At 30.3% G+C, this 13,711-nt stretch overlaps 1 protein-coding gene across 2 annotated transcripts in view; it reads left to right on the forward strand.

The window, feature by feature from the left end:
* LOC145241464 (monocarboxylate transporter 12-B-like) overlaps positions 1-13,711 on the forward strand; it is a 373,770-nt gene that overhangs the window by 128,426 nt on the left and 231,633 nt on the right. Inside the window, exon 2 of one of the 2 annotated variants that reach the window (XM_080104444.1) lies at positions 9,061-9,149. The exons of the other annotated variant lie outside the window; for it this stretch is intronic. Coding sequence (XP_079960570.1) covers positions 9,143-9,149 — 7 coding nt within the window. The 5' untranslated portion in view covers positions 9,061-9,142. The remainder of the gene's footprint in view (positions 1-9,060; positions 9,150-13,711) is intronic. 2 annotated transcript variants of the gene reach the window in all.

The raw sequence follows: 13,711 nt of genomic DNA on the forward strand, positions 1-13,711 counted from the left end.
TCTCTCTCTAACTTCCATTTTGGGAATCAATGTCTGGCATTTTTTTATTCTCTTTCTAAATTGCATTATTTATTGACATTTTTGTTCACTTTTTTTATTTCTATTACTTTTATTTTTACATTGTTTTCCTTTAAGTGTTTTTCACTTTCTTTTATTTTTCCTTTTCCTTAATTTTATTTTCTTTCTTTTTTTTTTGATTTTCTCATCCTTTCTTTCCTTTACTTCTACATTGTGTTAATTGATTCCATATTTTATTAGTTTGTATATTATTTTCCAGCGTACATTTCATTTTATCTTCCTTTTACATGTGTTTGAAATTCTTTTAGCTGATTTTTTATTTTATTTCTTTTATATTTATATTTGTCTTTTTTCCTTTCTTTCACCCGTTTTTACTTCTATGCTTGTGTTCGGTCTTTTACTGCTGTTTGTGCTTTCTTTAAATTCCATCCATTATAAATTTGTCCTGCTTGTGTTTAGAATTGTACTCTTATTCAATTTATCTCTGACCGTCATTACCCTACATTTTCCTGACCTTTGTATTTATTTGGTTTCATGTTATATATATATATATATACATATATATATATATATATATATATATATATATATACATATATATATATATATATATATATGAAGAATAAAATACGTATTAAATACGTTTGAAGTCAAAACTGCAACGCGAAATTTTTAATAAAATAAACGAGTGTTTACATTTTAGGAAATATATTTCGGAGTGAGACTCCTTTGTCAATCTTTCTTTTCTCTCTTTTTCTTCGAAATGATGTTGAGTGGAAGATAGTTCGATGAAGAGTCCACGTGATGTTGTATTCTGCGGGGTTTTTATTAAGACGGATTGGTGACGCGTGGTCGCGCATTTTGAAAATCTGGGTAGTTTGTTTTTGTTTATATCCGTTAGAAGCGCTGAGTGAAATTTGAAGAATAAAATACGTATTAAATATGTTTGAAACCAAAACTGCAACGTGAATTTTTTAAATAAAATAAAAGAGTGTTTATTTGTAAAGAAATATATTTCGGAGTAAGACGCCTTAGTCAATGTTTTTTCTTTCTCTTTTTCTTCGACATGATGTCGAGTGGGATATACTTCGATGAAGAGTCCACGTGATGTTAACTGCCGGGTTTTTATGAAGCCGGATAGGTGAAGCGTGGTCGCGCATCTTGAAAATTTGGGTAATTATTGTTTGTTGTTGTTTATATCCGTTAGAAGTGCTGAGTGCGTGTTGCAGTTTTGGCTTCAAACGTATTTAATACGTATTTTATTCTTCAAATTTCACTCAGCGCTTCTAATGGATGTAAACAAAAAAAGCTACGCAGATTTCAAAATGCGCGACCACGCGTCATCAATCCGGCTTCATAAAAACCCCGCAGTTAACATCACGTGGACTCTTCATCGAACTATCTTCCACTCGACATCATGTCGAAATACATATACATATATATATATATATATATGTATATACATATATATACATATGTATATACATATATATACATATACATACATATATATACATATATATATACACACATGCACATATATATATATGTATATATATATATATATATATATATATATATATATATATATATATATATATATATATATATATATATATATATATATGGAATAGCTGTGAAAGTGATGCAATTTTTACATTTGTTTTTGTTTTAAATCTGCAGGAATGATTTTATTCATGTTTAAGTATGTGTAAAACCTTTCCAGGTTATATTTAAGGTTTCTCTAAGGATGCAAGTATATATAAAATGGTTTTTGTCTGTTTGTTTGTCCATATATTAGTCTTAAATGGATATTTTTGGACGAAAATCAATACTATATTTGTGATTATTTTGACCACAGATTTGTGTATTCTAATATTTAAATGATAAAAAGTATTTGTTGCTTCTAGTATAAATGAAAGAATTTTCGGCGACACCATTTCGAAAATAAATGTATAATAAGACAAAATCTGTTAGAAGTGTTAATTTCTATTATTTGTTATATTATATGGCATTCCTTCGATTGTTATATTATATGGCATTCTTTCGATTGTTATATTATATGGCATTCCTTCGATTGTGTTTTTGTGCCATATTTTGTGATATTATTGATTAAAGTAGGTAGTAGGGGGAAGTCCGTTTTGGCTAAATTGTATTTTCTCACGATAGCCCGAGTTTAGTTAAGTATTCTTAAAAAATGCTAAATGTGAGTCGAAAGTTTTTCTATCAACCGAAAGCATAGATTTTTTATTTGAGATCGTGAATACTATTACATTTATAATTAAGTTAAGCTGATTAGAAAGTTTATTGACACAGAAAAGAGTAAGGTAGGATCCAGAGTTCAAGTTAGTAAGACATCTTAAAATTTGAAGTTTTTTTATCAAGCTCAATATTAATGGAAACGTCGAATTTATTAAATGGCCTTCCTCTAGAAATAAGGAGAGCGTATTCACCTTCGATATTCTTAAATTCAATCTTGAGCCTTTTCGATAGATATAAGCTTACTATGTCTGTGACTTGGACAGAATCTGAGTAATTATAAGAATGCCGATGTTGTTAGTGTTCTTCTTTCTAGTCCAAAGTTTCTTACCAAAGTGTAGAACGTATTGTTTAGCTAATGGCATTAATTTAATTTATTGATCGGTTAAGAATTCTTTTTAGTGAAGACTAAGACGTTGTTTAAGAAGATTGAAGATGTTAGCCCGTAGTTATTAATGACAATTGTTATAAAGTCTAACCTCTGTTTAACTTTCAGTTTAAGTAAACATTTGATAGCAGAGCAAAGTATTGTCAAAATGGGAGTATCGCTTTTTCTGTATGAATGTAATAATTCTATCTAGGAGCTATTTACTTACCGATCCTATGGAGGTTTGGCTTGTGGTGTTTAACGAAAAATCTTAGGTGCCTGTGATTAAGATTTAAGTACAATTTTGAATTTTTATTGATTTTAATAAATTCTTTGCCGCCATATTAATACTATCTAGGTTATGGGGTGTATTGAGTTTCTTATATGTGAGTGTCTTATATGCGAGTTTCTTATATGTGAGTTTCTTATATGTCAGGTAATCGAGTTTATAATAATTTTTGTCTTGTCAGCAGAGACAAAAAAGTCTGTTTATTCTTTACTTTTTCTGCAAAGCTATTGATTTTCCTAACAATTCGATTATGGGAATATCAATTTTAAAAGTTAATCATCGCGTTAAGCCCAGCATGGCATTTTCAAATCATCAAGGTGCAGAATAAGTTTAGGTGGGATGTAATTTTTAGTTCATACAATTTTGCTGCTTTTCCATCGATTTTCTCATGTTTTCTGAGGAAGTTAAATCTGATTTTTTGGAAGTTCTGGGTGGATGGTTTCATCATTAGAAGTTAGTTTGTTAAATTGATATTGAAGTAAATTTTGAAGTGGAAAAACTTTCCTTTCATATTTTTTTAAGATTGGGCTTAAAGATTGAAAACATTTATGCCTGCATGCTTGCTTTAAAGGAATCGGTATGTTTCAGAAATATATCTACTTATATATCAAAAGTAGTTTTATCTATTTGTAAGTTCGTTCCCTATGGACACCAAAACTGTATGTCCCATGTTTCTAATTTCACACAATTGTGCTTTATGTATCGGGCAGTGTTCTTAGATTGTTGTATTTATCGGAATGCGGCCGATAATTATAAAAATTGATTATCGAATAAGTCCGATTTAAGATGTGACCAAAGTTAATACTGTGCTACAGCTTAACATAACAAATAATTTTAAGAAGTTTTTTCGCCGTATAAAATCAATTGTAACTTTTTGATAGGAAAGAGCCGCGTTTGAAATGAACGTTTCAGTTGAAAGCACAATTAAACTATTATACTTAGTTTTTGCATTTTGAACTTTAATAAAACTCATTATATAAAAATATATATTTATGAAAGGCATGTTAAGCTTCCTTTCCGTGCACAGTGCTAAGATTCTGGCTAGAACAAGCAATCAATCGATTTGATTGAAAAATGAGTAATTCACGGAGTTCTATGGCAATAAAGTATTAAAAGATTTGTTGTTCCTCATAAAATCCCGATCATCATCTGGTTTACTTGATATACACATATATATATATATATATATATATATATATATACATATATATATATATGTGTGTGTGTTTGTGTGTGTAGAGGGTCAGTGTGTATATCAAACTCGTTATAGAAATGTGGAGAAGCAGAGTGATATGCTTGTTAAAGTTCCACATTGCTTTAAACAATTTTACATTTTGCTTGCAATATTCATTCTATAAATTCACTATGTTATGTGTGCATATATATATATATATATATATATATATATATATATACTAGGAAAAGTATCTGTCGTTGACTGGGGTCAAAAACAGCCTACAGAAAATGGACTCTGATTTGTGAAAGTATGATAGGTTATGAAAAGGAAGGGTTGTAAATTTGGGTTGAATCTGGGGGTATCAAAACCAAAGCAAAATATGATGAAAGAAAAATAAAATAGATAAACCCCATAATTTATTATACCATACCTGTTCACACTGAAACACTTATCACAATATTCTGTGGATATATATTAAAACACTTTGTGACATATTTACATTCTATGGTGCGAACGAACACCCCATAATTTTATTATACCATATTTCTTCAAACTGAAACATAATTATCAAAGTATACTTACGCAGATAGATATGACAAGTCTTTATTAAAGTGTGTGCCTATTTCCATTCCATGAAAGCCAGGAGCGAACGCAGACCCCACAAGTTTATTATACCATCCCTTACAGTTAAAACATACTTATCAAAGTATTCTTATGTACATCTATATAAAAAAAAATTTTAAACGGTTTTTTTTTAATTTTTTAATTTTTTATTTACATACTTTGTAGAGTAGGCGCGTACGCAGCCCCCACAATTTTAATGAATCATCATTATGCCAGATCAAACATACCCATTCCTGTGTCTCGATTTATCTTCTATCATTATATGTAATCAGTTTTCTATAATAGTCAACAATATAGGAGCCTATTCATGACCAGACACGCACACACAGACGTTCAGCTGTATATTATAAATATATATATATATATATATATACTTCATTTGCTCACATAAACTTAATATACGAAAGTATACATTTATGCGTAAACTTAAAGTATTTACTTCAAAAGTACTCAATACGTAGGTAGATCTAGTTAGTATAACTTACTATATATATATATATATATATATATATATATATATATATGAATATACATGCCTACATACTGTTTGTATATATATATATATATATATATATATATATATATATATATATACCATTTTTAATCGTATTACTACTAATGATTATACTACTACTCATAATGATAAGAATAGAAATAGTCGGGGAGGATTTAAGATCATAGAAGAGGAAAATTCATGAACAACTCGTCACGAAATCTAATTTTAGATAAAGCAATGAGGTGTTGCTATTGATATTTCAATTGCGAACAGCCAGTTATAAAAAGCAAATTGAGCCTCTATATTGAAGAAATAGAGAATATTGGAAATCTGAGCAGACATTTTGTCATACAGATTACAGTTTATTTCATGTTTTCACGAATTGCTGACACTGGTTTGTGCGAGAATACTTTGTCATGTTGTGTCTGTGGAAAAATCACGTGTAATTGCAGGAACCTGTAAAGAACCTAGATGTTGGAATTGCGATCGCATGGTGACTGAGAAGACATCTGAAATGATAAAATAGACTAGACCTATAAAAAAATGTATTTGAATTTCCACAAAATTTTGTAATATATATATATATATATATATATATATATATATATATATATATATATATATATATATATATATATATATATATATATATATATATATATACATACGAGGGGCATGCAATAAGTAATGCCTCTGACTCACTTCCAGTTAACAGATCTAGCTGAAATTTTACCTGTGCAATGATTTATTTCTCTACAGATTATGTGGCAAATTACAGCTCTGAAGTAATTGAGGTTTCTGTTTTACAGGTGTTTGAACGGAGTCGGCTGTGAAATGGAGCCTGTGGAATGTCGAGCAGTGATCCGGTTTTTGTATTTGAAAAAAACGCACACCACAGGAGACTTTTGATGAAATGAAAGAAACGTATGATGATAATGCCCCATCATATGACCTTGTAAAACGCTCGTACCGTGAATTCAAACATGGTTGGAAGTCTGTAGAAACAGCTCCCAGATCTGGTCGCCCCCTCCTTCTGACATTGATGAGGCGTCTGTCCGTCAAGTTGAGGCTGCCATTTTGGAAGATCGGCGCATTACTATTCGCCAAATAGCTCAAGATGTCAAGATTAGTACAGGGTCTGTGGAAACTATCATTCATGACCATTTGCAAATGTATAAGGTGTCTGCCATATGGATTCCCAGATTGTTCACACCATTCCAGAAGCGATAACGCGTCGAGTGGTCGAAGATAAATTTGGAGATGTGCCAAGAAGATGAGTCAAAGTTTTTCAAAAGATTGATTACACAGGATAAAACCTGGGTCCATCACTATGATCCAAAGTCAATGCCGTGGAACACTTGCACTCACCACCTCCAAAGAAGCAAGGGTGCAGTCCTCCGCTGGCAAGGTCATGCTCATAATCTTCTGAGACCAGGGCGGAGTAGTGATGACAGATTTCCTGGCAAAGGTTACCAAAATGACAGGAGCTATTATGTTTCACTTTTGAGGAAATTAAGGGAAGCTATCAAAATCAAGAGGCGGGAGAAGATCAGCAAAGTTACGCTCCTCCTGCAGGACAACGCTCCGGTCCACAACTCGCATTTAGTCAGATCAGAAACACGCGCGTGTGGTTATGAATTCCCCCATCCTCCTTACTCTCCTAACCTTGCACCCTCTGACTTTCACCTTTCCCCAGCCATGAAGTTGTTTTTTAAAGGAAGGCGTTTCCCAGTTGATGCAGCCTTTATTTCTGAAGTCACGTCGTAGTTAGAGGACCAACCTGGGGGTTCTACAAAAACGGTCTCCAGAGCTGCATCAAACGATGAGAGAAATGCATAACTCTAGGTGGTTCCTATGTAGAAAAAGACTAATAACTCTGCCAAGTTTCGTTGCTCTACTGCTATGGGAAGTGGCGCAGGGGCATTACTTATTGCACGCCCTCGTATATAAAGATGAAGAAGTATTCTTACTAAAACTCACTTAGTCTTGTGTATTTCGATGCTCTTTGTTGCTCAAATGGGGTTCGTCTTTTATTCACCTTTGCTCATTTAGTTTTAAACTTTTTTCATTTGTGCAACATGAGAGCAGATATTATTGTAATAGAGGAAAATACAACTCTTCAAAAGAGAAACAAAACAAAAATAACCTCAATCTGGAATAATTTCGTCGAGAACATAAACATTTAAATGTATCACAAAAAATGCTACACTTTACTCCTCGTCAAAAGGCTTCCGTTTTTCTTTCTATTTTTTTATTTATTTTAATATTTGTTATCCTTTGTTTTGTCGTTCAATCCTGCTATTTAGTTTATTTCTACACATATTCCTTTTCTTCCTATTTTCCTTTTCAGCTCATTTTTTGTTACTTTCCTCATTCGTCGTGCTTTATTTATTAAAATTATGCTATCACAACCGCCGTTTACCATTGTTTTTTTTATTAACATCAGTCGGTCTTTTTCCGGAATTTTAATAGCTAACCACCATCCAATGATTTTGTATTCGCCGCATCTTGCAATCTGGATGGTCTTCTGCTTCCTCGGTCATTCCACTCACTCCTGCGAATATTGCGGGTACTACACGTCAGCCCAGGTGCTCTTTTATCATTTAGGTGAGATTTCCTCTAGTCTCGGTGCATTGAAATAAAAGTCTGATCAAAATTCATAAAGGCAAAATAAACTAAAGAAAGGTGCACACATAGTAACACATCCACATACACACCATTACATTCACTCAACTATAAATCTAAAGATATGTTAATAACGCCAGCTGGTTTGATTATATTGTTTTATGATGCAGCATATTAATCCATTTAAATAATGATGGTTGAATTCAGTTTTATTAGCTAAAATATATTTATGTTATACTTCTTAATATTTTCAGACATTTATTAGATATTGCATATTTTCGATGTAAAAAGGTTTGCAAATTATTTTTTTGCATTTTTTTGTAATAAAATAGTGTGCAATAGATTGAACGTATTACTCCTGCTCTCAATTTCTATTTGATTATATTGAACGTATTACTCCTGCTCTCAATTTCTATTTGATTAGATTGAACGTATTACTCCTGCTCTCAATTTCTATTTGATTAGATTGAACGTATTACTCCTGCTCTCAATTTCTATTTGATTAGATTGAACGTATTACTCCTGCTCTCAGTTTCTATTTGATTAGATTGAACGTATTACTCCTGCTCTCAATTTCTATTTGATTAGATTGAACGTATTACTCCTGCTCTCAATTTCTATTTGATTAGATTGAACGTATTACTCCTGCTCTCAATTTCTATTTGATTAGATTGAACGTATTACTCCTGCTCCCAATTTCTATTTGATTAGATTGAACGTATTACTCCTGCTCTCAATTTCTATTTGATTAGATTGAACGTATTACTCCTGCTCTCAATTTCTATTTGATTAGATTGAACGTATTACTCCTGCTCTCAATTTCTATTTGATTTCACCTTGAAATAATGACAAATAAAAGGTGAGTTCACACTCTGAAAGTTCCGAAACAGGAATCTCATCAGAGATTGCAAGTTGAAACAAGAGAAACAAAAATAATCGTTTGATTATAAAAATGTATACTTTACACTTGTGCTAAGTATTATGCCCACCTTTTTCTAAATCAAAAATAATATAGAATTCATCAAGTCTAAGTAATGAGTTAATTGGGTTTTGTATCATTTTTATAAAAAATATGCTATTCACTTCTTGACTTATTTCTTCTGCTCTTTTATTGCAATATCATTTCATATTGTATTTATGTATTTTTGTATTAATTATTATAACAAAAGTCTTCCATCACATTTACATGGCCGAATATCTTTCAGATGCAACGCGGATGTTTGAGGAATAAATCCAGTAATCACCGGAGTCCTTAAGAGAGAGAAAATTTAAAACAATAAAAACAAAATGGCAGGTCTGTTAAACATTAACGTCATCGTCACCATTTTCGTTCGTATGTCGGCACTCACTGTAGTTTTTAGATCACATACTGTTTTCATCATCCGTTTGATATTTTCTCACTGTTCATATATTATTGGATTATTCAAACTATTATTTTTGTGTTGATAAAGTCACAATGATTCAGTTAATGCGAGTTTTTACATTTGAGAACCTACTAGTCGAAGTTTGGCATCTGGCCGGAATTTAAAACTAAATGCAGTTTTTTTTATTGCATTGGAATATATTATTCTAATTAAGTCAGACATAACCAGATGTGTGAATGTATATCATTGTTACTCATGAACGCTTCTAATCTAAACTGAAACTTACTTATTAACCTTATATTATTAATTGAAACCCCAAGTTTATAAAAAATGTTACTAAACCAATGTTATAACCCGTTATGTAATGAATACATGTAAACAATTCTGGTATGAGCTTTGAGAGACAATAATCAAAGGCGCCTTAATGGACACTTCCATTTGACATGGTTGATGAAATGAAAACGATCGTATATTCAATAAAAGTTTCAGTTCTGATTAAGATGTCCACATATTGAAAGGAATATACCAAGCATGAATAATCCAAATAATCTGATAAAAATTCGCAACGAGTTTTGTTTGAATCTTTCCGATGACGTATACACATTATTTTTCTTTGGTCATTCAATTTTAACACTTAATTTTTATAAACATTAAATTGATTTATTTTTGTTTTAAACGGCTTTATTTTTATTTTTAATTGATTACGAAAGATATATCTTGTCTTTCACATTTGTAGTTAACGGTTGTAGGATGAAGACTTAATGAAAGGAGAAACTGAAAGTTAACAGTCATTAATTAAGACATTTAAACCGTTCCAGTCGACTATTAAAAAAAATCATAATCAATGAATTGCGTAATTTGAAGTTTATTCTTAAATAAAAAGATTCTTTTAATAAATTTAAATTCATATTTATCTTTCGCTGTTTTTTGTAATGAACGTGTTTTCGTATTGAAACACTCTCATTGATAAGTATGTGGATAACCCAATTGGTTATGTAATGCAATGCATATATTCATTTGAAGATAAACTTCAAAGTCGAAACCTTAAGTCACAGATATTAATTTATTACACTTTTGATGCACAGTTGAAGATTAAGATTAAGGTAGTTTTTATTCCAGAAATATTATTGACGTTAGAATTTAAGTTCAAAATAACTTACTTTAGGATTAATTTGATTATTTTAAGTGTTCATCTCATGCCCGTTCTTATATTTACATATGTTTAACTAATGTAAATAAGGCTTTCTTAAGTTTCATAACCTTGAACTTTCGGATACTTTTGTCGAACTTTATAATATTTGTTAACTCCAAGAATCTGTACAAAATCTTTAATTGCACGAGTAATGTTATGTTTTAGTTAATAATAATAATAATAAGAAGAAGAAGAAGAAGAAGAAGAAGAAGAAGAAGAAGAAAAAGAAGTAGAAGAAGAAAAAGAAAAATTAAGGAGACAGAAAAACGAAGCAAATATATTGAATATGCCAGAAAAATGAAAAGAATATGGAACATAAAGAATATCATCATAATTTCGCATTAGTACAAATAACAGTCACCCCAAATTAAACGAAATCGTAGAACCTGTAATTCAAAAAAGGACTGGGACTATAGAATGAGGAAAATCTTAAGTAAAATCTTGAAATTTTGACCTAAACTACGAACACCAGGAAGCCACAATTTTCAAAAAAATAAACCACAAAGCATGGACGGAACACTACGTGGGCCAAAGTGAACGGAAACTACAAGAAATCGTATATCTCCTCCAAAACTTGTATTTTACTAAGAATAGCATAACTTTTTCAATTTTATTCGTTCATGGATAACGGAATTAGAAAAATCTATCGCCTTGAATAAAATGTTCAAGATTTCATATAAGTTCTTAATTTGATCAATATTGCACGTGTTAGACAAGACAGTTCTCAAGTTTTCAAAATACACCTGTAAAATGTCCGGACTTTCTGAATACAAAAATGTCGTCTGAACAAATGATCAATCGCCATCTTAAAAACCTTTAACAATCAAATCATAATTTATATATTTATGTAGTAATATTTTTTTTTAATTTTAACGTTATTGGAAAGTTATTTTAATTTAAAAATCAAAACATTAAAACCATACTAGAAGAATTTGTCCATGTCAGTTAATGTTAAGTATTCATTTTAAAAGTTATAATTATTTTAAAGAAAAATCATGTTCAATGTAAGAACACGTCACACAAAATCTGTTTTGAATCATCAACGTCATTAAAATCTGTTTTGAATCATCAACGTCATTAAAATCTGTTTTGAATCATCAACGTCATTAAAATCTGTTTTGAATCATCAACGTCATTAAAATCTGTTTTGAATCATCAACGTCATTAAAAGCTGTTTTGAATCATCAACGTCATTAAAAGCTGTTTTGAATCATCAACGTCATTAAAAGCTGTTTTGAATCATCAACGTCATTAAAAGCTGTTTTGAATCATCAACGTCATTAAAAGCTGTTTTGAATCATCAACGTCATTAAAAGCTGTTTTGAATCATCAACGTCATTAAAATCTGTTTTGAATCATCAACGTCATTAAAATCTGTTTTGAATCATCAACGTCATTAAAATCTGTTTTGAATCATCAACGTCATTAAAAGCTGTTTTGAATCATCAACGTCATTAAAATCTGTTTTGAATCATCAACGTCATTAAAAGCTGTTTTGAATCATCAACGTCATTAAAAGCTGTTTTGAATCATCAACGTCATTAAAAGCTGTTTTGAATCATCAACGTCATTTAAAGCTGTTTTGAATCATCAACGTCATTAAAATCTGTTTTGAATCATCAACGTCATTAAAATCTGTTTTGAATCATCAACGTCATTAAAATCTGTTTTGAATCATCAACGTCATTAAAATCTGTTTTGAATCATCAACGTCATTAAAAGCTGTTTTGAATCATCAACGTCATTAAAATCTGTTTTGAATCATCAACGTCATTAAAATCTGTTTTGAATCATCAACGTCATTAAAATCTGTTTTGAATCATCAAAGTCATTAAAAGCTGTTTTGAATCATCAACGTCATTAAAAGCTGTTTTGAATCATCAACGTCATTAAAAGCTGTTTTGAATCATCAACGTCATTAAAATCTGTTTTGAATCATCAACGTCATTAAAAGCTGTTTTGAATCATCAACGTCATTAAAAGCTGTTTTGAATCATCAACGTCATTAAAAGCTGTTTTGAATCATCAACGTCATTAAAAGCTGTTTTGAATCATCAACGTCATTAAAATCTGTTTTGAATCATCAACGTCATTAAAATCTGTTTTGAATCATCAACGTCATTAAAAGCTGTTTTGAATCATCAACGTCATTAAAATCTGTTTTGAATCATCAACGTCATTAAAATCTGTTTTGAATCATCAACGTCATTAAAAGCTCGAATGCAAATTCGTAAAATAGTAAATCACGAACATTAAAGTTAAAACTATTTTTAACTAAAAAATGAAAACCTATGTTAAAAAAATTCAGTAAAATAAATAATCCATACGATATTAATTATATGTGCAATGTTTATTAACTGTTTATTAACTTATAAGTTTATTTTTATATAAAATATTTTATTTTTTCGTTAGAAACGAATTATTTTCACTTTTATTTCTCATGCCTAAGTTTAACATGCTTCGATCGAAACAAAACCTGAATATTGTTGATTCCTACGAATGGCAAATATTTAATAGCTGCTAGTAGACATTATTGATTATAATAAATTAATAATGTAATACTAAAGTAATAATGTAATGATAAAGTAATAATGTTTGCATGCTGATCAAAATTATTTCACATTTGACTTCCAGCAAGTTCATTTTTATTGGTTGTTGTGTTCACTCTCACTAATATATAGACAAGCACCTCACGAATTCTAGTTCAAAGGCACTAAAATTTATATTGTACTTTTGTATTCATGCATTTTTTGTCAGACAATTATTCAGTTTAAGTTGAGTTCATTCTCGCTTGCTTATTAGAATTTTCTGTGCATTTGGTGTCTAAAAGCATAATGCTTGTAATGAATTAATTTCAGTTGTTGACGAACACTCGGAAAGTTTTGGAGATGATATCATCAGCACATACATTCTGAAACTATATTACACATTGACGTGCTTGGATATATTACATTTTGATCATTATCGTTGAGTCTACGTTCGCATCCATAAACACGAAACTCAGTGTGTGATGTTTATGTCGTCATTATGAGATTAGAAATGTCAGAGAACCTATAAAATCTTTAAAAGTGATTGCTCATATAAAGATTACCCCCCCCTAATAAAAAATGCAAGTTTTACATACTTGGATAACATAAATGAAAGATTTGCCAAAGCAATTTGTTCGGACAACAATATTTTATTGCGCCGAATACATGCTTTTTCAATCAGGCCTATTTTAATGTTAATTCGGAAAGATGGATTACGCCACCATTTTATAAAAATGTTATTATTGATTCAATTAAATGTAGTTGTGGTTTA

The sequence above is a fragment of the Euprymna scolopes genome, chromosome 20, assembly GCF_053919585.1.
Source record: "Euprymna scolopes isolate OS-2025 chromosome 20, ASM5391958v1, whole genome shotgun sequence".
In the NCBI taxonomy this organism is placed as follows: Eukaryota; Metazoa; Mollusca; class Cephalopoda; order Sepiida; family Sepiolidae; genus Euprymna; species Euprymna scolopes.